This window comes from Entelurus aequoreus, linkage group LG16 (assembly GCF_033978785.1).
Source record: "Entelurus aequoreus isolate RoL-2023_Sb linkage group LG16, RoL_Eaeq_v1.1, whole genome shotgun sequence".
Classification (NCBI taxonomy): domain Eukaryota; kingdom Metazoa; phylum Chordata; class Actinopteri; order Syngnathiformes; family Syngnathidae; genus Entelurus; species Entelurus aequoreus.
The window spans coordinates 3,539,810-3,567,184 of NC_084746.1; the positions used below are offsets into that span (position 1 = coordinate 3,539,810).

Genomic DNA, 27,375 nt, shown 5'->3' on the forward strand with positions numbered 1-27,375 from the left:
CTTGTTGACACGTTTTATTTTGTGTTTATGTATGTAAAAAATATTGTATTTCATATATTCATTTTTTATTTTTTGTATTCATTTATTTATCCATTGTTTTTTTTATCTTGTTAACAATTCTGATTGTTAATTTGCTTTCTTTAAGTAAAAAAAAGGTCAAAGACAAAGCTATTCGGTTTCTTGTGAGTATATACACTTCACTGCCGATGTGGGGGGGCGCCACCTAAAATCTTGCCTAGGGCGCCAGATTGGTTAGGGCCGGGCCTGGATGGATGGATGGATGGATATGGGGTATTGTTCCACTCCAGACCTGTAGTTGGCAGTCATGCACATTGCAACTTTTAGCAGTTTTGACCAGATACTTTTTTGTTTGTAAACATGTTTTAAAGTCATCAATACCAAAAATGGGATGACTTGAGTTCAATACTGTTGTAGACATCAATTACAGACATAATAAAACATTCTTTTTTTTTACCAGAAGGAGAAATAAAATGTTTATTTGACAGTTTTTTTTCTTTTCCGTTTGCACACTAATAATTTAACCACCCAGTCACATTTAGTACTACATATGGTGATTAGAGTACAAATAAAAAGTAACAACAAATACAATAAAAGTAACAGGCCAATGAATGAGCTACTCGGTATTCAGCAAGGCTTGTGCTCCGTCGCTTAGTGTCGTTTAATTTAGCAGAAAACAAAAGTTGATTATTTCAACAACAACAAAAATAGTAGACAAACTAGCATGTTGTGGCTTTGCACATTTCTTTGATTGACAACAGAACATGGAATTTAAAAAAACAAAGGCGTAGTATAAACAATGGAAAAGGTGAGAGTAATAATATAACTTCCATGATTGACGAGAGAGTACCAGCAACACGTGTTTATTTTGGTCCTGTATGAAGGTTTGAGCTGTTTAGTTCACAGTATTTCTAGCCTTAGTGCTCCAACTAGCAGGAATAAAGATGACTTTTTGTGTGTGTGATCCTCACACTTAGGACAACATATACATACATACACATATATATATATATATATAGAAATAAAAATATATATTTGCATCTGTTTATTTTAAAGGCTAGTGTAAGGAATTGATGCCAGAGAGCTTTTTTTGGAGCGAAAAAACAACAACTTTGTCTAACATTTCTCCGCAACAGCAGTTTCCTAAATGTATGTACAATAAAATAAGAACTGAAAGCAGCCCGCTAGGTGAGAATGGACGCTCACTTCCTGTGACAGGCTCCGTTCTCTGCGCCGCTGCCGACATTAAGTCCAGTAACCTTGGAAGAACTTTTGTAAAAGAGGCCATCGCCATCCCCCATGACACCATGACATCAGTGCACTTTTTATATGATATAAAAATAATTCAGGAAGAGAAAAATAGACTTAAGGACATGTGCGTTAGAACTAAAGTGTGACACTCGTGTTTGGCAGAAAAACCATGATGTCGCCAACGCAGCATGAAGACACTGAGATAAGTGTGTGTGTGTGTGTGTGTGTGGAGGGGATCCCGTCACACACACTCCTCGGCCGACATCAAGAGTGGGTTTATGTATTCAAATCCTTCAAACTCGGACTGGTCGATCTTCTTCACCACGTCACTGCCAAACACAAAAGCAAACGTGTGTGTGATTGACGAGAGTGTTGCTTTAAATACCGTATTTTTTGGAGTATAAGTCGCACCGGCCGAAAATGCATAATAAAGAAGAAAAAAAACATATAAGTCGCACTGGAGTATACGTCGCGTTTTTTGGGGAAATTTATTTGATAAAACCCAACACCAAGAATAGACATTTGAAAGGCAATTAAAAATTAAAGCTGCAAGCAGCGTTGGTCGGGCCCGCATATTTGGCAGGTGCTAGTCCTAAGTGGTCAGTGTATGAAATCTAGCTCTAAGTCAGACCTACATAGATGTTTTTGTTTCATGTCTCTACGATATTCGTACTTGGAGTTAGAGGAAGTTGTGTCTGTGTTTTTTTCCTAGGTGGTTCTTTTCTTTGAAGGCTCGTGAAATCAAAACCGTAGCACTTATCCAAACTCTTTGAGTATCCTTCAATCAGAAGGGTTCAATCTCTCTCCTGTAGTAGTTTGAAGCCGAAACGACAAACGCGCTCAGAGGACATAATGTTTGATGTTTGGTGACCGCTTTTACAAAAATTTTGTTTTGAAGGGGGGGATATCAAACTTCCTGTTGATTTTTGCTGAAGGGTGTCAATCTATGAAATGTAGGTCTAAGTGAGCCCTACATAGAGGTTTTTGTTTCATGTCTCTAAGACGTTCCTACCGAAAGTTACAAGCAGTTTTGTCTGTGTTTTCCTCTGAGGAGCAGTTTTGTCTCTGTTTTATTTAAAAATGTCGCTAGAAGCGCAATTTTGAGTTTTGGGGTTCGGTTTTTTATTAGATCGCAAATTTCCACCAGTCCTGATGTGTGTGAAAAGTTTGGTGAGTTTTGAAGTATTTTAAGGGGGTGAAATTACAGCTCAAAGAGGCAAAAATTAGTGTTTTTATGAAACTTGTGTTTTGAACGGGTGATTGCCAACTTCCTGTTGATTTTTGCTGAACGATGTCAGAGTATGAAATGTAGCTCTAAGTCAGACCTACATAGAGGTTTTTGTTTCATGTCTCTACGATATTCGTACTGGGAGTTAGAGGAAGTTGTGTCTGTGTTTTTTTCCTAGGTGCTGCGGCACAGTGGTTATTTTCTTTGAAGGCTCGTAAAATCAAAACCGTAGCACTTATCCAAACTCTTTGAGTATCCTTCAATCAGAAGGGTTCAATCTCTCTCCTGTGCTAGTTTGAAGCAGACACGACAAACGCGCTCAGAGGAGATAATGTTTGAAAAAAGGTGACCGCTTTTTAAAAAACTTTTGTTTTGAAGGGGGAATTGCAAACTTCCTGTTGATTTTTGCTGGGGGTTGTCAATACATGAAATTTAGGTCTAAGTGAGACCTACATAGAGGTTTTTGTTTCATGTCTCTACGACATTCCTACTCGAAGTTACAGGCAGTTTTGTCTGAGTATTCTTCCTAGGAGCAGTTGTGTCTGTGTTTTCTTCCTAGGGGTCGCTAGAGCGCAATTTTGAGTTTTGAGGTTGGTTTTTTTTTTTATTAGATCGCAATTTTTGCTAGTCCTGATGTGTGTGTCCAGTTTGGTGAGTTTTGAAGCATGTTAAGGGGGTCAAATTACAGCTCAAAGAGGCAAAAGTGACTGTTTTAACTAAACTTTTGTTTTGAAGGGGAAATTGCAAACTTCCTGTTGATTTTTGCTGAAAGATGTCAGTGTATGAAATCTAGGTCTAAGTGAGACCTACATAGAGGTTTTTGTTTCATGTCTCTACGACATTCCTACTGGAAGTTACAGGCGTTTTTTTTCTGTGTTTTCTTCCTAGGGGGCGCTAGAGCGCAATTTTGAGTTTTGGGGTTTGGTTTTTGATTAAATCGCTTTGTTCGCCAGTACTGATGTGTGTGATGTGTGCAAATTTGGTGAGTTTTGAAGCATGTTAAGGGGGTCAAATTACAGCTCAAAGCTGCGGAATAATAATAAAGAATAATAATAAAACCTTACAATTTCAATAGGGTCCTCTGTCCCAAAGGGACATTGCGGTCCCTAATAAATAAAGAATAGTGAACAACAGGCTGAATAAGTGTACGTTATATGAGGCATAAATAACCAACTGAGAACGTGCCTGGTATGTTAACGTAACATATTATGGTAAGAGTCATTCAAATAACTATAACATATAGAACATGCTATACGTTTACCAAACTATCTGTCACTCCTAATCGCTAAATCCCATGAAATCTTAAACGTCTAGTCTCTTACGTGAATGAGATCAATAATATTATTTGATATTTTACGGTAATGTGTTAATAATTTCACACATAAGTCGCCCCTGAGTATAAGTCACACCCCCGGCCAAACTATGAAAAAAACTGCGACTTATAGTCCGAAAAATACGGGCAATGGAAATTAAACACAAACGCAAACGTGTGTGTGATTGACAAGTGTTGCTTTAAATAACGGAAATGAAAAATGGTGAAATCTCACTCATCATCAGGCGTCAGCTGGATGGGCTCGTTGGTGAACTGGGCGTCGAAGTTGTCCAGCCCGAATTCGCCGGAGATGTTGGGTTTGAATGGAGGGATCACCTGCTTTTGCTCCAGCTGGGATAACAAACACAAAGAGGGTTAGTTTTATGACGACACTGTAAATGCATTTTTTTTAAACTAGAAAATAAGTGGGAAAGCGCAGACCTCTGCCAAGTCCTCCTTCCCATTGGTCATTAGGAAAAGTCCTGAATCAAGATCATGCTCAAAATGTACCGTAATTTCCGGACTATAAGCCGCTACTTTTTCCCCTCGTTCTGGTCCCTGCGGCTTATACAAGGGTGCGGCTTATATACGGCCTGTTCTTCTCCGACACCGACAAAGAGGATTTCGGTGGTTTTAGTACGCAGGAGGAAGACGATGACACAATGATTAAAGACTGACTTTTCATATACCGGTAGGCTGGTTATTTTGATAACGTACAGGCGAGCACTTCGTATTACTTTGCACCGTTGTATTATTTGTACTCTGCACGAATGCTGTTCGCCATGTCAAAGATGTGAAAGTTTGATTGAATGATTGAAAGATTTATTGTTAATAAATGGGACGCTTTGCGTTCCCAAACAGTCATCTCTGTCCCGACAATCCCCTCCGTGGTAGCAGGAACCCCTATATACTACGCTAATTACACATCAAAACCCTGCGGCTTATAGTCGGGTGCGGCTTATATATGGAGCAATCTGTATTTTCCCCTAAATTTAGCTGGTGCGGCTTATAGTCAGGTGCGGCTTATAGTCCGGAAATTACGGTAATCATTTATCAAATATTTCTTGAAAGTTGGATGAAAATCCGCCCATGACTTGTTGAGCTATCTACAGCGGAAGAAAAATAGTCATCCGCTATCTTTGCCTCTGTGGGAGGAGGCGGGGCCACTAGCATACACACACAGGGCTTGAAGGTCCAAACAAAAACTTCCTGAACGTTTCATCAAAATCATCCCAAAACTTTAGGAGTTATTTTGCTCGCTAACAATTACATAACCTCCTGGCGGAATTAAAATGTGTTTTTCTTTGTTCCGCATTAATTAAAATTATTGTATTCAAATTGTTTAAATTAAAAAAAAAGGTTTTTATTTATTACCATTTTATATTGTTAGTTTTTACAATTACTTTATTGCCAACCTATAATTGTTCATTTTAGTAACCATTGCCAATGTTTAATTATGTAATGTTAAACATGTTTGTATAGACCAATTTATTTTACAATTAATTTATTACAAATGGTAAATGGGTTATACTTGTATAGCGCTTTTCTACCTTCAAGGTACTGAAAGCGCTTTGACACTATTTCCACATTCACACACTGATGGCGGGAGCTGCCATGCAAGGCTCTAACCACCACCCATCAGGAGCAAGGGTGAAGTGTCTTGCTCAAGGACACAACGAGGTTGGTGGAAGGTGGGGATCAAACCAGGAACCCTCGGGTTGCTGGCACGGCCACTCTCCCAGCCACACCGCGCCATCCCCAAATGGAAAAATGTTATTTTAATAATACCTCAGTTATTTATCAGTAACTCCAATTGTGCGGCTTCCGGTCCCTATCAATCAATCATTTCCAAACAACCTATTAGAGTGTCTTAATAATTCATCCTAAATAAAGATGAAGTGGTGCCATGTGGTAGAAAGTAAAGGGCAGTCTCCACTGTTCTCCCTAAAAGCCATCAGATGCACGGCAGGCCAAACATGGAGGTCAGTGGTTACGGGGTAAGAACATGATCCTTCCAGACAATCCTGAGAGGCTGCCAGGTCTCTGCACTCCAGACCAAACGGGGCTAGACGAGAGGTCATGTGATCCCGCCCAGTCTGTCCACTTGCACAGGTCACATGTCCGTCTGCCCGTTGACATTCACCAGTGTCTTGTGACCCACTTTACACACACTGTCACAGAGTCTAACACTTCCAGCCAGTTCATTCATACAAAACAACACATTAGTTTGGTCATGTTGGAAATGTATCAGAAATAAATACAATTGTAAAAATATAAATTAACTATGTTCATGAAAGTACAGAATTATCTGCAATTTCTTCTTGTAGCTGCTCCAAATTAACTGCAATTAACTTAATAGTGCCGGTATAATTATGATTGTAGTTTCAAGCTTGTCACAGAAAACATTTTATACATTTTTGTGATTTTCAGTTAGTCAAGAAAACAGTAAATAAAAAGAATAGTAATAATAATAATGTTTGTAAAACTTAAAATTTTCCCCCCGTAGATGCTTTTTTGCAATTGTATTTTTTGTTTCTTAAAATAAAATAGATATAAAGTTGTTCAAAAACTATCCTTACAGTATTGAAAATAAAATTTAAAAAATAGAGAGAAACCCTCCCCAGATTTTTAAATGAAAATAAAAGACTGTGGTACCCATACTTGCCAACCTTGAGACCTTAGATTTAGGGAGATATTCAAAAGGCCCTGCAAACCAGTAATTATTGTCTGCAAATGATGTGTTGTTGTTGAGTGTCGGTGCTGTCTAGAGCTCGGCGGAGTAACCGTGTAATACTATTCCATACCAGTAGGTGGCAGCAGGTAGCTAATTGCTTTCTAGATGTCGGGAACATGGTTTGTCATGATCACAATATGCAGACGACAGCGGGAGGCAGCGTGCGGGTAAAAAAGGTGTCTAATGCTTAAACCAAAAATAAACAAAAGGAGAGTTCCCTCAGAAAAGGCATTGAAGCTTAAGGAAGGCTATGCAGAACGAAACTAAAACTGAACTGGCTGCAAAGTAAACAAAAACAGAATGCTGGACAACAGCAAAGACTTACTGTGGAGCAAAGACGGCGTCCACAAAGTACATCCGAACATGACGTGACAATCAACAATGTCCCCACAAAGAAGAATAAAAACAACTGAAATATTCTTGATTGCTAAAACAAAGTAGATGCGGGAAATATCGCTCAAAGGAAGACATGAAACTGCTACAGGAAAATACCGACAAAACAGGAAATGCCACTAAAATAGGAGCGCAAGATAAGAAGTAAAACACTACGCACGTGAAAACAGCAATAAAGTCCAAATAAGTCAGGGTGTGATGTGACAGGTGGTGACAGTACACCTACTTTGAGACAAGAGCTATATTGATGCATGCTTGGTTATGCTTTAAAGTCATATCCAACAATTGCGACAAGGACTTTTTACTGTCAACTGAGTTTCATATTTTAATGATGTCTGCTGGTGGTGTGCCTCCGCATTTTTTCAATGAAAAAAAAGTGCCTCGGCTCAAAAAAGGTTGAAAAACACTGTCATAAAGGGTCGCAAAGCTTTCTCAGTCGTAATACACTTTGCCCCCACTTGTGGAAGTAATGACAATTTAAATAAACTGCGGTTCAACAATGATTCATACAATTTATTGAATGATGAATAGCAAAGAAAGCAGTCATGCATGCCTCCCAGAGTCCATCAAGATTCTTTGTCTTCATCTTCCACACTTCCTCTTTCATTCTACCCTGGACATACTCATGATGTTCATGTCTGGTGATGGGCTGGCAAGCACCTTAATCTTCTTCACCTTGAAGATTTTTGATGTAGGGAAGGAAGTTTGCGATGGAGAACCATCCTGCTGCAAAATGTGACCTCTTTCATGCTTAGGAATGTGAGAAGTACCTAATTCTTCTTGATATTTTAGGCTATTGACATTGCCTCGCACACCTCCATATTGGATGTAACCCTTGACTACGATTTTTCCGCCATCAAACTTAAATGTTTTTTGGGTTTACAGTGTTTCCGTGGCTATGGGCGTGGTCACCATGACATCATCGAGTAATTTGCATAATTTACTACAATATGATTTTCTCTAAAAAGGCTCAAAAAATGTATACTTACTAATTAATAATAACAGTTTTGTTTTAAACGTCCATCCATCCATTTTACAATATAATTACAACACTTTATGTACATATTTATATACAGATTTGAACAATAAGTTATTCACTGAAATATATTTATTAATTGTGGTTCTTACAAAAAATATAAAAGCTAAAATGTCTCTTTAAGCTCTGCTCCTTTAATTAGTGCATACTAAATAATTTAACTTAAGCCTACTATTACAACCATATTATTTACCAGCAACATAAAGTGAAACAGAGGCAGAGGTGTCCTGCCACAGTCAAAGACAAATAAACAGAAAACAGTAGTGGTCAAATACAAATAAGGCAACAAGAGAAGTATCCTACACTACTCTTTAGTAAAGTAAATCTGAACAGCCTATATGGGCATCTACATCAACTATATGATTTGCCTGAGAAGCTGGACAGGACCGAAAAAAAAGAAAAAAAAATTATTTTTATTTGTGGCGGACGTAATTCTTTCGTGGCGGGCCGCAACAAATAAATGAATGTGTGGGAAACACTGGGTTAACCTCCGATCCATGCGGGCTCCATTAGGTCTCCTGCAATATTTGCCGCAGCTGTGATGTAATTCAACCGAAGCTTCATCTGAGAAATCCACCTTCAGCCACTTTTCCAGCGTGGTTGTTTTGACTACTATTTTATTGTTTTCCAAACAATATTTATGATCTAAAAGTTTGTTTTCCTTTCTTAAATCAATCAATCAATCAATCAATGTTTGTTTATATAGCCCTAAATCACAAGTGTCTCAAAGGGCTGAACAAGCCACAACGACATCCTCGGCTCAGATCCCACATCAGGGCAAGGAAAAACTCAAGCCAATGGGACAATGAGAAACCTTGGAGAGGACCGCAGATGTGGGGATTGCTTTTAAATATATGTACATTTTTTGTTTCTTTTACCAAAGAAAATATATGCTTCATCGCCAATTATGCAAATGATATGATGTCGTATTGACCAAGCCCCCATCGCCATAATTATATTCGTAATCTGGGGGAAACCCTTTTATGGTGTTTTGGAAGGCCAAGCATGGATTAACTAGATTTCAATTCATTTCTACGGGTGGGGCTAATTTGAGATGCAAGTGTTTCGAGCTCAGTGCTCGGTCGTGGAACTAATTGAGCTCGTATGTTGAGGTACTACTCTACATCTATTTCGACAGTATTGTCACTTGAGAAGATGGAATAAAACATGAGCTATGTCCAACACTTGACTGGAAAGTGTGCATGATGACCTCATAATGACCTTTTGTAAAGAAAAGAAACACAAAGTCTCTTGTGAGTATGACGAAGTGCTGCCTCATCAACCGAACTATTCATCACCTTTATCATCATCAAAAGGCAATTCAAAGGGAGCCAGGAGCAGAGTAAGACGTCTGACAAATAGTTACAAAGCAATCTACGTATTGATTGCAGCGGGGAGGGAAAGCGGAGAGCAGATGCTGGACGAGGGAAGGTCAAAGTTTAAGTGTGGCATATCGCCGGGTCTTCCTTCAAGCATGCGGGCCTTCATGCTGTGAGGTCATGGAGGACACTGAGACGCTCACAAGACCAGGATGGGAAACCACAGGCAGGAAGTACGTGAAAGATATATCTGCCGCACAAGGGAGGAGAGCATGTTCAGCTCATCTGTTTCATTAACTCCTCTGTCGGCTGTGATAAGCGAAGTGACGCCTCCCACGTCTTTTGTTTGTCGCGAGCCTTTTGACTCACTCCTACTTCTTTACGTCTCTGTAAAGTCACCCATTGAAGTCTGACTGCCACAGAGACTAGAAATACTCCCGTGTGTTATTTACAAAGTTTATGTATATGTGTATATATATATATATATATGTGTATATATATACATATAGCTGTAATTCACTGAAATTCAAGTATTTCATATAAAACTTTTGAACGGTAGTGTATATATATATATATGTATATATATATATATATATATACACTACCGTTCAAAAGTTTGGGGTCACCCAAACAATTTTGTGGAATAGCCTTCATTTCTAAGAACGAGAATAGACTGTCGAGTTTCAGATGAAAGTTCTCTTTTTCTGGCCATTTTGAGCGTTTAATTGACCCCACAAATGTGATGCTCCAGAAACTCAATCTGCTCAAAGGAAGGTCCATTTTGTAGCTTCTGTAACAAGCTAAACTGTTTTCAGATGTGTGAACATGATTGCACAAGGGTTTTCTAATCATCAATTAGCCTTCTGAGCCAATGAGCAAACACATTGTACCATTAGAACACTGGAGTGATAGTTGCTGGAAATGGGCCTATATAATACACCTATGTAGATATTGCACCAAAAACCAGACATTTGCAGCTAGAATAGTCATTTACCACATTAGCAATGTATAGAGTGTATTTCTTTAAAGTTAAGACTAGTTTAAAGTTATCTTCATTGAAAAGTACAGTGCTTTTCCTTCAAAAATAAGGACATTTCAATGTGACCCCAAACTTTTGAACGGTAGTATATATATATATATATATATATATATATATATATATATATATATATATATATATATATATATATATATATATATATATATATATATATATATATATATATATATCGTCTGCATATTGTGATCACGACAAACCATGTTCCCGACATCTTCAAAGCAGTTAGCTACCTGCTGCCACCTACTGGTATGGAATAGTATTACACGGTTACTCCGCCGAGCTCTAGACAGCACCGACACTCAACAACAACACATCATTTGCAGACAATAATTACTGGTTTGCAAAAATAATTTTTAACCCAAATAGGTGAAACTACATTATCTCCCATGGCACACCAGACTGTATCTCACGGCACACTACAGTTTTTGACAAACACTGCTTTATGAAGCACTCATCATCATCATCATCCGCAGTCACTCGTAGTCGAGTAGGACTGTCCTCAGAATGGATGGATTCCCATTCGGGAGGACGCCTGCGCCCAAAACTCCAGAACTCATAGCCCTATGGTTAAGAAACACTGCTCTAAAGTATCTACGTTTACTTTCTACATAATTGTCATTTTAAAAGATGCACTGTGCATTTTTGACGCGATTGTCACTGTTTAAGCGTTTACATTATAATAGTAATGCTAACATTTTCTCAAATTAGGTCCACTTTGAGACTCATTTTGAAATGTTTACGATCTCAAGATCCAAAATAATTGTTGGCATGAATAGAAACGGTCAAAACGGAACAGTTGGTATACGTTGGTCATGTGTAAATGGCCATAGAGGAGAAGAAGACTCACAAGGTCCCATTCAACGTTTCTGAAGAAGGGGTGGCCCATGATGTCAGCAAAGCCCGTCTGAGGGTGGCAGCCCAGACGCTCCTTAGGTTCCTGCGAGAGAAAAAGGAGGGGACGAGTGAGAGACGGGGCAATAAGTGTGCCGGTGAGAACAAACGGCAACAAGGCAGAGACTGAAATATACACTGCAAAAACTGAAATCTAAGTAAGATTGAATATCTCAAATAAGGGTGATATTTGCTTATTTTATGTCTGATAAGATAACTCTTCTCACTAAGCAGATTTTACGTTAGAGTGTTTTACTTGTTTTAAGGGTTTTGGTCCTAAATGATCTCAGTAAGATATTACAGCTTGTTGCTGAGATTTGATGAGCTATATTGAGTAAAACATGCTTGAAACTAGAATATCAACTGTTGCAAAGCTGTGTCATCAACACTCACAAGTAGAAAACTACTTTTTTAAAGTAATCATTTCTTATTTCAAGCATGAAAAAAAAAATCATGACTTTTGACACAATTGTGTCTCATAATTAAAACAGATGACAGCCAAATGGACTTTGCTGTTTTATTTTCGGTGAAACAATAGAAAATAGGTACTCATATAGTAGTACAGTTGGCAGAGTACAGTAAACTGACAGTTAATATCTAAACATTTAACATTTCTAACAATTTTGAACAGAAATAGTTCATGCACATTCAGATGAATCCTTCAAAATTACAATTAAAAATGTTTTGGCCGGGGGCCGGGCTGTATATATGCGCACTAATTGACTGAAAGAGCACGCACTTGGCGGGATGATGTCATGTTATCCATGGAAAAATGCATTTGTAGACAATATGATTTGCCTGAGCGGCTAGGAGACCCCGAGAGTAACAAGCGCTTGCCTTGTTGCCTTTCCATTAAGAACAATAAACTACTTTTTAGTATAAGTTTGCTGGTTTCAAGAAATGTAATGCCGAGCGCATATCATTATGTCAAGATAATGGCACTAGCATTTACTTCATTTAAGAATATTTTTCAACATATTGAGCAAAAAGGTCTCATTTTTGTTTTTTCTATAAAGAAAAGTGCACTTGTTATTAGTGAGAATATACTTACTTTAAGGTATTTTTGGGTTCATTGAAGTTAGCTAATTTTACTTGTTTTGGGAAGTCTTGACAAGCCAATTTTCTTGTTCTATTGGCAGATAATTTTGCTTAGTTCAAATAAAATGCCCCTAAGTTTTATATTTTTTTTCTTGTTTTTGAACACTGACTTTTTGCAGTGTAGGAGAACATGTAGAAGCTATAGAAATGTGTATTGTTGTATAACCGAGTGTGACAGATGATGTGGCGCCAAGGCCACCGCAACATCATTCTACTACAAAAGGTGTTTGTGGCTCATCTGACCCGCTGTGTTACCTTATTGAGGAATCCCTTGAGTACGCTGGCAGCTTTGACTGACAGCGAGCGGGGAATTCTGATCTGTTTTTCCAATATGACTGCAGGAGGTGGGAAGACAAGAAGGTGCGATATAGTCATCAACTGGCAGATTGAGGTTAAAGTAGTTCCGTAACAACAGTTTTAGTTTTTTAACAAACATACAATATTAGCTGATTCCCACATATCTTTAAGCAAACATCATTTTAGGTCTAACCTATCATGAAGGTGGTGGGAATCCAGCTTTTTCCCACTCTGTGATGTGTTGTTTAATGTGATATATGGCAGTGTTTCTTAACCATTGTTGGGTTAGTTACTCATACTGTACACAGATCACACAAAAGACATATACAATAGGAAAAAAGAAAAAAAATAGAAGACATACATGAAACAATAATGACAAGATCATGATGTGAGCTATTTATGTACTTACACTACCGTTCAAAAGTTTGGGGCCACCCAAACAATTTTGTGGACTAGCCTTCATTTCTAAGAACAAGAATAGACTGTGGAGTTTCAGATGAAAGTTCTCTTTTTCTGGCCATTTTGAGCGTTTAATTGACCCCACAAATGTGATGCTCCAGAAACTCAATCTGCTCAAAGGAAGGTCAGTTTTGTAGCTTCTGTAACGAGCTAAACTGTTTTCAGATGTGTGAACATGATTGCACAAGGGTTTTCTAATCATCAATTAGCCTTCTGAGCCAATGAGCAAACACATTGTACCATTAGAACACTGGAGTGATAGTTGCTGGAAATGGGCCTCTATACACCTATGTAGATGTTGCACCAAAAACCAGACATTTGCAGCTAGAATAGTCATTTACCACATTAGCAATGTATAGAGTGTATTTCTTTCAAGTTAAGACTAGTTTAAAGTTATCTTCATTGAAAAGTACAGTGCTTTTCCTTCAAAAATAAGGACATTTCAATGTGACCCCAAACTTTTGAACGGTAGTGTATATATACAAACTCCAAAAGCAGTGAAGTTGTCACGTTGTGTAAATGGTAAATAAAAACAAAATACTATGATTTGCAAATCCTATATTCAATTGAATAGACTGCAAAGACAAGATATTTAACGTTCGAACTGGAAAACTTTTATTTTTTGCAAATATTAGCTCATTTTGAATTTGATGCCTGCAACATGTTTAAAAAAAGCTGGCAAAAGTGGCGAAAAAGACTGAGAAAGTTGAGGAATGCCCATCCAACACTTATTTGGAACATCCCACAGGTGAACAGGCTAATTGGGAACAGGTGGGTGCCATGATTGGGTATAAAAGCAGCATCCATGAAATGCTCAGTCATTCACAAACAAGGATGGGGCGAGGGTCACCACTTTGTCAACAAATGCGTGAGCAAATGGTCGAACAGTTTAAGAACAACATTTATCAACCAGCTATTGCAAGGAATTTAGGGATTTCACCATCTACATTCCGTAATATCATCAAAAGGTTCAGAGAATCTGGATAAATCACTGCATGCAAGCGATGATATTACAGACCTAAGATCCCTCAGGCGGTACTGCATCAAAAAGCGACATCAGTGCGTAAAGGATATCACCACATGGGCTCAGGAACACTTCAGAAACCCACTGTCATTAACTACAGTTGGTCGCTACATCTGTTAGTGCAAGTTAAAACTCTACTATGCAAAGCCAAAGTCATTTATCAACAACACCCAGAAACGCCGCCGGCTTCGCTGGGCCTGAGCTCATCTAAGATGGACTGATACAAAGTGGAAAAGTGTTCTGTGGTCTGACGAGTCCACATTTCAAATTGTTTTTGGAAACTGTGGACGTCGTGTCCTCTGGACCAAAGAGGAAAAGAACCATCCGGATTGTTCTAGGTACAAAGTGTAAAAGGCAGCATGTGTGATGGTATGGGGGTGTATTAGTGCCCAAGACATGGGTAACTTACACATCTGTGAAGGCACCATTAATGCTGAAAGGTACATACAGCTTTTGGAGCAACATATGTTGCCATCCAAGCAACGTTACCATGGACGCCCCTGCTTATTTCAGCAAGACAATGCCAAGCAATGTGTTACATCAACATGGCTTCATAGTAAAAGAGTGCGGGTACTAGACTGGCCTGCCTGTAGTCCAGACCTGTCTCCCATTGAAAATGTGTGAAGCCTAAAATAGCACAAGGGAGACCCCCGGACTGTTGAACAACTTAAGCTGTACATCAAGCAAGAATGGGAAAGAATTCCACCTGAGAAGCTTCAAAAATGTGTCTCCTCAGTTCCCAAACCTCTACTGAGTGTTGTTAAAAGGAAAGGCCATGTAACACAGTGGTAAAGATGCCCCTGTGACAACTTTTTTGCAATGTGTTGCTGCCATTAAATTCTAAGTTAATCATTATTTGCAAAAAAAAAGAAGTTTCTCAGTGTGAACATTAAACATCTTGTCTTTGCAGTCTATTTAATTGAATATAAGTTGAAAAGAATTTGCAAATAATTGTATTATCTTTTTATTTACGGATTACAGAACATGCCAACTTCACTGGTTTTGGGTTTTGTATATATACATACATATATACAATACATGGCAATCTTTTGGACACACCTTCTCCTCATTCAATGCGTTTTCTAAATTTTCATGACTATTTACATCGTAGATTGTCACTGAAGGCATCAAAACTATGAATGAACACATGTGGAGTTATGTACTTAACATAAAAAGGTGAAATAACTGAAAACATGTTTTATATTCTAGTTTCTTCAAAATAGCCACCCTTTGCTCTGATTACTGCTTTGCACACTCTTGACATTCTCTCCATGAGCTTGTGAAGTGAAAACCATTTCAGGTGACTACCTCTTGAAGCTCCATATATATATATATATATATATATATATATATATATATATATATATATATATATATATATATATATATATATATATATATATATATATATATATATATATATATATATATATATATATATATATATATATATATACGAGAGGCTAACCTCTTCTTCTACCATATTGTGTAATGGCACGCAATCATAACATTATTACAATTCATCTTTAATGACGATCGTGTTAGTCAAGAAATAGGGAACAAATGTGGCTGGTTATTCTCCTCCGAGCTTTGTAGAATTTTTTCACTTCCATGGCACATTGCTGAATGGGAGACATGAATGAGTCCATAAAAGTGAACTATAAAGTGACATTATTCTAATCTTTGTTGGCGTAGCTGAACTGTAGACAAGAACTCCTCCTGTGTGAGCGATGGGAGATGAAGAAAAGGCTCATTCACGCACAGTCCGAGATGTAGCGCACACAATGTGACTGTTCTTCCTCCGCGCAGCGTAGTTCTGAAGCCAATCCACTGTCAACGGCCCATTTATATGTTCACCAAAGTGTGCTTGATCAATATTTGTGTGCATTTAAAGACATTTACATTTTTGAAAAACTGTTGGGTAAATACAAAGAAGTATGTATATTTTTTTTAAAAAGGCGAACCATACAAAAATGTCACAGTATTGCAAAAAGTGTATCGAGTGTAAGCATTAAAGCTACAGACACACAAAACACCGTTTTTCTACACTGCAAAAAGTGAAATCTAAGTAAGATGAAATATGTCAAATAAGGGTGATATTTGCTTATTTTCTGTCTGATAAGATAATTCTTCTCACTAAGCAGATTTTATGTTAGAGTGTTTTACTTGTTTTAAGTGTTTTGCTCCTAAATGATCTCAGTAAGATATTGCAGCTTGTTGCTGAGATTTGATGAGCTATATTGAGTAAAACATGCTTGAAACTAGAATATCAACTGTTGCAAAGCTGTGTCATCAACACTCACAAGTAGAAAACTACTTTTTTAAAGTCATCATTTCTTATTTCAAGCATGAAATAATAAAAAATCATGACTTTGACACAATTGTGTCTCATAATTAAAACAGATGACAGCCAAATGGACTTTGCTGTTTTATATTCAATGAAACAATAGAAAACACGTACTCATATAGTAGTACAGTTGGCACAGTACAGTAAACTGACAGTTAATATTTAAACATTTAACATTTCTAACAATTTTGAACAGAAATAGTTCATGCACATTCAGATAAATTCTTCAAAAAATTACAATTAAACCAATTTGGTCTGGCTGTATATATGCGCACTAATTGACTGAAAGAGCACGCACTTGGCGCGATGATGTCATGTTATCCATGGAAAAATGCATTTTTAGACAATATGATTTGCCTGAGCGGCTAGGAGACCCCGAGAGTAACAAGCGCTTGCCTTGTTGCCTTTCCATCAAGAACAATAAATTAGTTTTTAGTAGAGATGTCCGATAATATCGGTCTGCCGATATTATCGGCCGATAAATGCGTTAAAATGTAATATCGGAAATTATCGGTATCGGTTTTTATTATTATCAGTATCGTGTTTTTTAAATTTATTTTATTAAATCCACATAAAAAACACAAGATACACTTACAATTAGTGCACCAACCCACCCCATTTACACTCATTCACACAAAAGGGTTGTTTCTTTCTGTTATTAATATTCTGCTTCCTACATTATATATCAATATATATCAATAAAGTCTGCAAGGGATACAGTCCGTAAGCACACATGATTGTGCGTGCTGCTGCTCCACTAATAGTACTAACCTTTAACAGTTAATTTTACAAATTTTCATTAATTACTAGTTTCTATGTAACTGTTTTTATATTGTTGTACTTTCTTTTTTATTCAAGAAAATGTTTTTAATTTATTTATCTTATTTTATTTGATTCATTTTTTTAAAAAGTACCTTATCTTCACCATACCTGGTTGTCCAAATTAGGCATAATAATGTGTTAATTCCACGACTGTATATATCGGTTGATATCGGTATCCGTTGATATCGGTATCGGTAATTAAAGAGTTGGACAATATCGGCATATCGGATATCGGCAAAAAGCCATTATCGGAAATCCCTAGTTTTTAGTATGTTTGCTGGTTTCAAAAAATGTAATGCTGAGCGCATATCATTATGTCAAGATAACGGCACTAGCATTTACTTCATTTAAGAATATTTTTCAACATATTGAGGTCTCATTTTTTTTCTGCCAAGAAAAGTGCACTTGTTATTAGTGAGAATATACTTATTTTAAAGGTATTTTTGGGTTCACTGAGGTTAGCTAATTTGACTTGTTTTGGAAAGTCTTGACAAGCCAAATTTTCCTGTTCTATTGGCAGATAATTTTGCTTAGTTCAAATAAAATACCCCTCATTTTTGTATTTGTTTTTCTTGATTCTGAACACTGACTTTTTGCAGTGTAGTAGGGCTTACTAAAAGTACTTTTAAACTCTCTGAATTTAAGCATAAAGGCAAATACACTTTTATTATGGCACCTTAACTCCAATTCTTAAAAAAAACCTTCAAATAATCAACACATGCATTCACACATGTTCCTGATGACAGATGGTCTGCCCCCAGGCACGAAGGTGTCAAACAGGCGGCAGCTCAGTACCTTGGAAGAGGTAGTCTTCTGTGTTCTGATCAGGATTGTCGGAGCTCCCTACGATGTCAAAAGGCGACCGGCCCGCCATCATCTCGAACATCAGCACACCCAGCGCCCACCAGTCCACGCTGAAGCCTGCACAAACACACACATTTGATTAGAGGCTTCATATCCTTTCAGTTGACTTCTCACCCTTCGATATAGGTAGTATTCACCTCGCGTCACGTCTGGCTCATTAACTATGCAAGGCTCAAAGCTGTGGGCCAGCGAGCGTCTGTCGTCATGGCGTTCTGTGCGGTACTTTGCCTTTCTCAAAGACAAATGCCCCATGCTTGCGTTGTTTTAGGCTGTTGGAACCGTTTAAATCGCGAAAAGGATAAACGTTTCTTCAGAGTTCCTTGAGAGGTAATCAAGAAGGGCGAAACAATGCAAGATTTGACAAAGACGACGATAAAAGTGGCACGCACAACAATCTAAGGGAGCAGGTGGAGAAGAAGAAGTTTGCAGTGATCCCTTCGTTAAAAGTTTGTTTGATATACTTACTGTACTGCAAAAAGTGAAATCTAAGTAAGATGAAATATGTCAAATAAGGGTGATATTTGCTTATTTTCTGTCTGATAAGATAATTCTTCTCACTAAGCAGATTTTATGTTAGAGTGTTTTACTTCTTTTAAGGGTTTTGGTCCTAAATGATCTCAGTAAGATATTACAGCTTGTTGCTGAGATTTGATGAGCTATATTGAGTAAAACATGCTTGAAACTAGAATATCAACTGTTGCAAAGCTGTGTCATCAACACTCACAAGTAGAAAACTACTTTTTTAAAGTCATCATTTCTTACTTCAAGCATGGAAAAGAAATCATGATGCCGAGTGCATATCATTATGTCAAGATAATGGCACTAGCATTTACTTCATTTAAGAATATTTTTCAACATATTGAGCAAAAAGGTCTCTTTTTTTTTTCTACCAAGAAAAGTGCACTTGTTAATTAGTGAGAATATACTTATTTTAAGGTATTTTTGGGTTCATTGAGGTTAGCTAATTTTACTTGTTTTGGAAAGTCTTGACAAGCCAAATTTTCTTGTTCTATTGGCAGATAATTTTGCTTAGTTCAAGTAAAATACCCCTCATTTTTGTATTTTCTTTCTCTTGTTTTTGAACACTGACTTTTTGCAGTGTAACGTTTAGTATTTTCCATTTAAGTATTATCTTGATATTACTTGTATTTTATCTTTTTATTATTTTATCGGACTGCCGATATTATCGGCCGATAAATGCTTTAAAAAAAAAATCTGTATTGGTTTCAAAAAGTAAAATTTATGACTTTTTAAATCCCCGCTGTGTACACGGACGTAGGGAGAAGTACAGAGCGCCAATAAACCTTGAAGGCACTGCCTTTACGTGCCGGCCCAGTCACAAAAATCTACAGCTTTTCACACACACAAGTGAATGCAACGCATACTAGGTCAACAGCCATACAGGTCACACTGAGGGTGACCGTATAAACAACTTTAACACTGTTACAAATATGCGCCACACTGTGAACCCACACCAAACAAGAATGACAAACACATTTCGGGAGAACATCCGCACCGTAACACAACATAAACACAACAGAACAAATACCCAGAACCCCTTGCAGCACTAACTCTTCCGGGACGCTACAATATACGCCCCCCTGCTACCCCCTACACCCCCCCCCCCCAACCCCGCCCACCTCAACCTCCTCACCTGCCCAAAATTCCAAGCTGCTGTTTTGAGGCATGTTAAAAAAAATAGTGGACTTTGTGACTTCAATAATGGCATTTTTTTTCCATAACTTGAGTTGAAGTTGTTCTCTTATTTTGGAAAACCTTGTTACATTGTTTAATGCATCCAGCGGGGCATCACAACAAAATTAGGCATAATAAAGTGTTAATTCCACAACTGTATATATCGGTATCGGTTGATATCGGTATCAGTAATTAAGAGTTGGACAATATCGGAATATCGGATATCGGCAAAAAAGCCATTATCGGACATCTCGACTCCTAACGATTCGTACAACAGCAAAAAGGCAACAAACATGGCTGTAGATGCAAAGTTAAATCATGAAATGCAACCTTACCCGAGCAAAAACGATGTACTATTCATCTGGGAGAGTCTTAATACCAATTTCCTTGACCCGGCCAAAGAAGTTGTAAACCTCCATGCTTTTTCAAGTTTTCATCTGTTTTTTGAGGTGTAGAACAATGTGTGGAGCACCAGGCGGTTTGACATGTCTGGGAACGCCAACGACGAATAATCCTTGAGATCATCCAAGAAATCGATAACATATAGGGATACATTCCATTGCTTGTGTTTGCTTTTAGTGGTAAGATCTTGGCCCCTTGCGCACTCAGATAGATCACAATTAGGGATGTCCGATAATGGCTTTTTGCCGATATCCGATATTCCGATATTGTCCAACTCTTTAATTACCGATACCGATATCAACCGATACCGATATCAACCGATATATGCAGTCGTGGAATTAACACATTATTATGCCTAATTTGGACAACCAGGTATGGTGAAGATAAGGTTGTTTTTTTTTAAATTAGTAAAATAAGATAAATAAATTAAAAACATTTTCTTGAATAAAAAAGAAAGTACAACAATATAAAAACATGAAATGAAATGAAAATTAGTAAAATTAAGTGTTAAAGGTTAGTACTATTAGTGGAGCAGCAGCACGCACAATAATGTGTGCTTACGGACTGTATCCCTTGCAGACTGTATTGATATATATTGATATATAATGTAGGAAGCAGAATATTAATAACAGAAAGAAACAACCTTTTTGTGTGAATGAGTGTAAATGGGGAAGGGAGGTTTTTTGGGTTGGTGCACTAATTGTAAGTGTATCTTGTGTTTTTTATGTTGATTTAATTTTAAAAAAAATAAATAAATAAATAAAAACCGATACCGATAATTTCCGATATTACATTTTAACGCATATATAGGCCGATAATATCACAATCTGTTTTTTTGCATGGTAAACACATTGGTTTGGTGGCCTACCACTTCGTTTACTTCCGTGCAAAAGTCACGCGACTGAATAGAACCTAAATAAATTAAACCACAACCATACTTACATTTCCCTCTGTTACTATGGTAACCAGTCCTCTGAGCAAAAAGATCACACATGTTCTCATAACGTATTTTATTAGGTATACCTCCTGTATGAAAGGCTTTGAGAGAGTACTTATGCATTATTCATTGATTTTGCAGAGTTAAAATCACAAACTGCATGTAAACCATACACATTGATGACAACGCGCATGCAGACAGGATTTCTGCAAATATATTAAGACTATTTTCTATTTTTGTGTTGAGCTGCACAATTGATTTGGCCAAAGGGAACATCGGCCAAGCGTGTAATGCAATTTTGATGCAGGGATATATATCTGTAACCCTGACGGTTACGCTTGACTTTACAGCAGTGGTCCCCAACCACCGGGCCATGGCCCGGTACCGGTCCGCGGACCGATTGGTACCGGGCCGCACAAGAATTTAAAAACATTTTTTTTTTTTTTTTATGAAATCAACATAAAAAACACAATATATACATTCTATATCAATATAGATCAATACAGTCTGCAGGGATACAGTCCGTAAGCACACATGATTGTATTTATTTTGTAAAAAAAAAAAAAAAAATTTTTTTTTTTTTTTTTTTTTTAATGAAATCAATATAAAAAACACAATATATACATTCTATATCAATATAGATCAATACAGCCTGCAGGGATACAGTCCGTAAGCACACATGATTGTATTTATTTATGTAAAAAAAATAAAATAAATTATTTTTTTTATTTTTTTTAAATACACCCCCCCTCCCTCCCCACCGGTCCGTGGGACAAATTTTCAAGCGTTGACCGGTCCGCAGCTACAAAAAGGTTGGGGACCACTGCTTTACAGCCTTTACATTACTGTTTTTCTACTACTAACAGTCAAATTTAACTCAAATATGGTAGTGACATGACAAAAATCAACTAATTTTATGCAAATAGTTATTTTAGGTACATTTCAATGGCAAATGTAGACTTAAAGGTAGCATGTTGTACTTTATGTGGGGTTTTTTTTGATTGATTGAGACTTTTATTAGTAGGTTGCACAGTGAAGTACATATTCCGTACAATTGACCACTAAATGGTAACACCCCAATAAGTTTTTCAACTTGTTTAAGTCGGGGTCCACTTAAATTGATTCATGATACAGATATATACTATCATGTGAATATGTGTATTCAGAGTGATGTCTGATACTAATTAAACACAACTAAAGTGAATAAAAGGCTCCTTTTCCCACGGACGCTGTTGCTATGATACCTCAGCTACTTGTACTGTCGACAGCCGTGATGCAGAAACTGATGTTTTATTGTTTTAATATGCTCAACTTCTGAATATATTTATTATTTTTCCCCCGCCCACGTCTACAAAGCAAAATCTCTCTGTGGATTCTGCGGTCTAGTTTAACCCGCTTTCGTTTTTCTTACTTCTCCTTTGTGTCAGAGAAATTGGATTTCAGTAAAGTGCGAGGCATCAAAACTGCGCCAAAATCTGCACGCATAAAAACTACACTGTGCAGACTTAACTGGTGTGTTGCTTAGAATTGGCTCGTTTTTTATTCAGTCATTGGTGGAGCTAAGGATAATATTTGAATATTGTTTTTAATATTGTTGTGCAGCACTTTGGAAACATTTTTGCTGTTTAAATGTGCTATATAAATAAAGTGGATTGGATTGAAAATGAGAATATATTAATGCAGTATGAAGAAGAATGTTTTAATGTAGACACATAGAATCATCATGCTGCTGTGATTATATGCATCAAGTGTTCATTCAAGGCTAAGGCAAAATATGGAGATATATATCTACCGTTCAAAAGTTTGGGGTCACATTGAAATGTCCTTATTTTTGAAGGAAAAGCACTGTACTTTTCAATGAAGATAACTTTAAACTAGTCTTAACTTTAAAGAAATACACTCTATACATTGCTAATGTGGTAAATGACTATTCTAGCTGCAAATGTCTGGTTTTTGGTGCAATATCTACATAGGTGTATAGAGGCCCATTTCCAGCAACTATCACTCCAGTGTTCTAATGGTACAATGTGTTTGCTCATTGGCTCAGAAGGCTAATTGATGATTAGAAAACCCTTGTGCAATCATGTTCACACATCTGAAAACAGCTTAGCTCGTTACAGAAGCTACAAAACTGACCTTCCTTTGAGCAGATTGAGTTTCTGGAGCATCACATTTGTGGGGTCAATTAAACGCTCAAAATGGCCAGAAAAAGAGAACTTTCATCTGAAACTCGACAGTCTATTCTCGTTCTTAGAAATGAAGGCTATTCCACAAAATTGTTTGGGTGACCCCAAACTTTTGAACGGTAGCGTATATCGTGTATCGTGACACGGCCTAAAAATATCGAGATATTAATAAAAGGCCATATTAGCCAGCCCTAATCCGGAGACAGTATGCGCTTAAAGTGACCGATCAGAAAGGAGGGGAGTTGCTGGGCTTTGTATTCAATGCCCGCTTCTAAGTAACAAAAGGGAGGCGCGCCAAATGCGTAATGAAAGAGAATGAAAAGACTGCACGCATGCAAAGAGAGTTCATTTGCATGCAGAGAGACCACACGTGTGTAAGGAGTGTTTTTAATGCGCACAGATTTTGGCACTGTTTTGCCACCATAAAAGTGCCTGTGCATGGTTATTCTCACCGTAATCCTCCCCTCGCAGTATTTCAGGGGCGATGTAATTGGGGGTGCCACAGAAAGTGCTTGTTGTGTCGCCCGGTCTCAAGCCCTCCTGCACAGACAAAGAGATTAAATAGGTGATATAAGCTCGCTTTAAACAAAAATTCATATACATCACTAATACACACTTTGCACATGCCGTAGTCCGTAAGTTTGATATGTCCCTCGGAGTCCAGCAGCACGTTGTCCAGTTTCAGATCTCTGTAGATGATGCCCCGTTCGTGGAGGTAGTTGAGCGCTAGACTGATCTCTGCCGAATAGAATCTAAGAGACAAAAAAACGCTCAATATTCATGAAGCTGCAATATTCATGAAGCTGCAATATAGCAGTGAATGTAGGAAGGACGCCACATGCGAGCGTGACCCCGACCTGGCGTGTTCTTCCGGAAGTTTCCTTTGTCGCTGCATGTGGAACATGAGATCGCCGCCGTTCACGTATTCAATAACAAAAAAGAGTCTGGGGAAAGACATTTAAATGATTAAACCACACAATTCAATACTCTGTGAATGGTGACAAAAAAATCTAAGAAATAAATCACATATGTTAGAAAACATGACTCCCCATTTGGCCATAAGCAGTTTGGCCAGTTCGGCCATACCGCTTATGGCCGTGGTGGGTAGAGCGGCCGTGCCAGGAATTTGAGGGTTGCAGGTTCGCTCCCCGCCTCTTGCCATCCAAATCACTGTCGTTGTGTCCTTGGGCAGGACACTTCACCCTTGCCCCCAGTGCCGCTCACACTAGTGAATTAATGATGGGTGCTGGTCGGAGGGGCCGTAGACGCAAACTGGCAGCCACGCTTCCGTCAGTCTACCCCACGGCAGCTGTGGCTACAAATGTAGCTTACTGCAAAAACTGAAATCTAAGTAAGATGAAATATCTCAAATAAGGGTGATATTTGCTTATTTTCTGTCTGATAAGATAATTCTTCCCACTAAGCAGATTTTATGTTAGAGTGTTTTACTTGTTTTAAGTGTTTTGGTCCTAAATGATCTCAGTTATGATATTACAGCTTGTTGCTGAGATTTGATGAGCTATATTGAGTAAAACATGCTTGAAACTAGAATATCAACTGTTGCAAAGCTGTGTCATCAACACTCACAAGTAGAAAACTACTTTTTTAAAGCAATCATTTCTTATTTCAAGCATGAAAAAAAAAATCATGATTTTGACACAATTGTGTCTCATAATTAAAACAGATGACAGCCAAATGGACTTTGCGGTTTTATTTTCAATGAAACAATCGAAAACACGTACTCATATAGTAGTACAGTTGGCACAGTACAGTAAACTGACAGTTAATATTTAAACATTTAACATTTCAAACAATTTTGAACAGAAATAGTTCATGCACATTCAAATAAATTCCGCAAAATTACAATTAAAAATGTTTTGGCCGGGGGCCGGGCTGTATATATGCGCACGCACTTGGCTCGATGATGTCATGTTATCCATGGAAAAATGCATTTTTAGACAATATGATTTGCCTGAGCGGCTAGGAGACCCGAGAGTAACAAGCGCTTGCATTGTTGCCTTTCCATTAAGAACAATTAATTAGTTTTTAGTATAAGTTTGCTGGTTTCAAGAAATGTAATGCCGAGCGCATATCATTATGTCAAGATAATGGCACTAGCATTTACTTCATTTAAGAGTATTTTTCAACATATTGGGCAAAAAGGTCTCTTTTTTTTCTACCAAGAAAAGTGCACTTGTTATTAGTGAGAATATACTTATTTTAAGGTATTTTTGGGTTCATTGAGGTTAGCTAATTTTACTTGTTTTGGAAAGTCTTGACGAGCCAAATGTTTTTTGTTCTATTGGCAGATCATTTTGCTTAGTTCAAGTAAAATACCCCCAATTTCTGTATTTTTTTCCCCTTGTTTTTGAACACTGACTTTTTGCAGTGCACCACCAGGTGTGAATGTGGAGTGAATGAATGATGGGTTCTCGCTTCTCTGTGAAGCGCTTTGAGTGTCTAGAAAAGCGCTCTATAATTCTAATCCATTATTACTATTATTATTATTACATCATGACATCAAAGCATCTAACTGGTCACTTGTACCGTATTTTTCGGAGTATAAGTCGCACCGGCCGAAAATGCATAATAAACAAGGAAAAAAACATATACAAGTCACACTGGAGTATAAGTCGCATTTTTGGGGGAAAATGTATTTGATAAAAGCCAACACCAAGAATAGACATTTGAAAGGCAATTTCAAATAAATCAAGAATAGTGAACAACAGGCTGAATAAGTGTACGTTATATGAGGCATAAATAACCAACTGAGAAGGTGCCTGGTATGTTAACGTAACATATTATGGTAAGAGTCATTCAAATAACTATAACATATAGAACATGCTATACGTTTACCAAACAATCTGTCACTCCAAATCGCTAAATCGCATGAAATCTTATACGTCTAGTCTCTTACGTGAATGAGATCAATAATATTATTTGATATTTTACGCTAATGTGTTAATCATTTCACACATAAGTCGCTCCTGAGTATAAGTCGCACCCCCGGCCAAACTATGAAAAAAACTGCGATTTATAGTCCGAAAAATATGGTAATTGTGATGATTATACGGACAATGCCAAGATATCACTGCTTTTCTGACCATAATTTTCTATGCTGATGAACGTTCTGGACAAATATGCTTTCTAAGGTTGCACTAGACACTGGAGTTCAAATCGCCGTCATGAGTGATGTGAAGCGAGACTTTACGAAGAAGATCAATTCAGATTAAGGAGATTATCTGTCACATGACTCAGCCTTTAATTACTCTTAGACTGATAAATGACTGAGTGTATTGTCGTCTTTCATGGTTAAGTTCTTTTTGCATTTGTGTGACGGTTGAGAATATTAAAATGTCACTAAATCAAACAATTACTGAAGGTCTCATGAGGGCAACATTAGAGGTTCTCTTCTTAGTTTTCCATACTTGGAAAATATACGGAAGAATCAAGATACGGTTTCGCTCTCACCCTACACTGCAAAAAGTCAGTGTTCAAAAACAAGAAAAAAATAATACAAAAATGAGGGGTATTTTACTTGAACTAAGCAAAATTATCTGCCAAAGAACAAGAAAATTCGGCTTGTCAAGACTTTCCAAAACAAGTCAAATTAGCTAACCTCAATGAACCCAAAAATGCCTTAAAATAAGTATATTCTCACTAATAACAAGTGCACTTTTCTAGGTAGAAAAAAAAAGGAGACCTTTTTGCTCAATATGTTGAAAAATATTCTTAAATGAAGTGCCATTATCTTGACTTAATGATAGGCGCTCTGCATCATGATTTTTTTTTTCATGCTTAAAGTAAGAAATTATTACTTTAAAAAAGTAGTTTTATACTTGTGAGTGTTGATGACACAGCTTTGCAACAGTTGATATTCTAGTTTCAAGCATGTTTTACTCAACATACACTACCGTTCAAAAGTTTGGGGTCACCCAAACAATTTTGTGGAATAGCCTTCATTTCTAAGAACAAGAATAGACTGTCGAGTTTCAGAAGAAA

General features: G+C 37.4%; 1 protein-coding gene across 1 annotated transcript in view; it reads right to left on the reverse strand.

Annotated features, from left to right (window-relative positions):
* Positions 1 to 451: 451 nt before the first annotated feature.
* prkci (protein kinase C, iota) overlaps positions 452 to 27,375 on the reverse strand; it is an 82,836-nt gene continuing 55,912 nt past the window's right edge. The window contains exons 11-18 of the mRNA XM_062023815.1: positions 24,231 to 24,317; positions 23,990 to 24,125; positions 23,826 to 23,913; positions 18,085 to 18,210; positions 12,596 to 12,675; positions 11,199 to 11,288; positions 4,045 to 4,160; positions 452 to 1,598 (exon numbers count right to left, since the gene is read on the reverse strand). Of these exons, the coding sequence (XP_061879799.1) occupies positions 1,511 to 1,598; positions 4,045 to 4,160; positions 11,199 to 11,288; positions 12,596 to 12,675; positions 18,085 to 18,210; positions 23,826 to 23,913; positions 23,990 to 24,125; positions 24,231 to 24,317 (811 nt within the window). The 3' untranslated portion in view covers positions 452 to 1,510. The remainder of the gene's footprint in view (positions 1,599 to 4,044; positions 4,161 to 11,198; positions 11,289 to 12,595; positions 12,676 to 18,084; positions 18,211 to 23,825; positions 23,914 to 23,989; positions 24,126 to 24,230; positions 24,318 to 27,375) is intronic.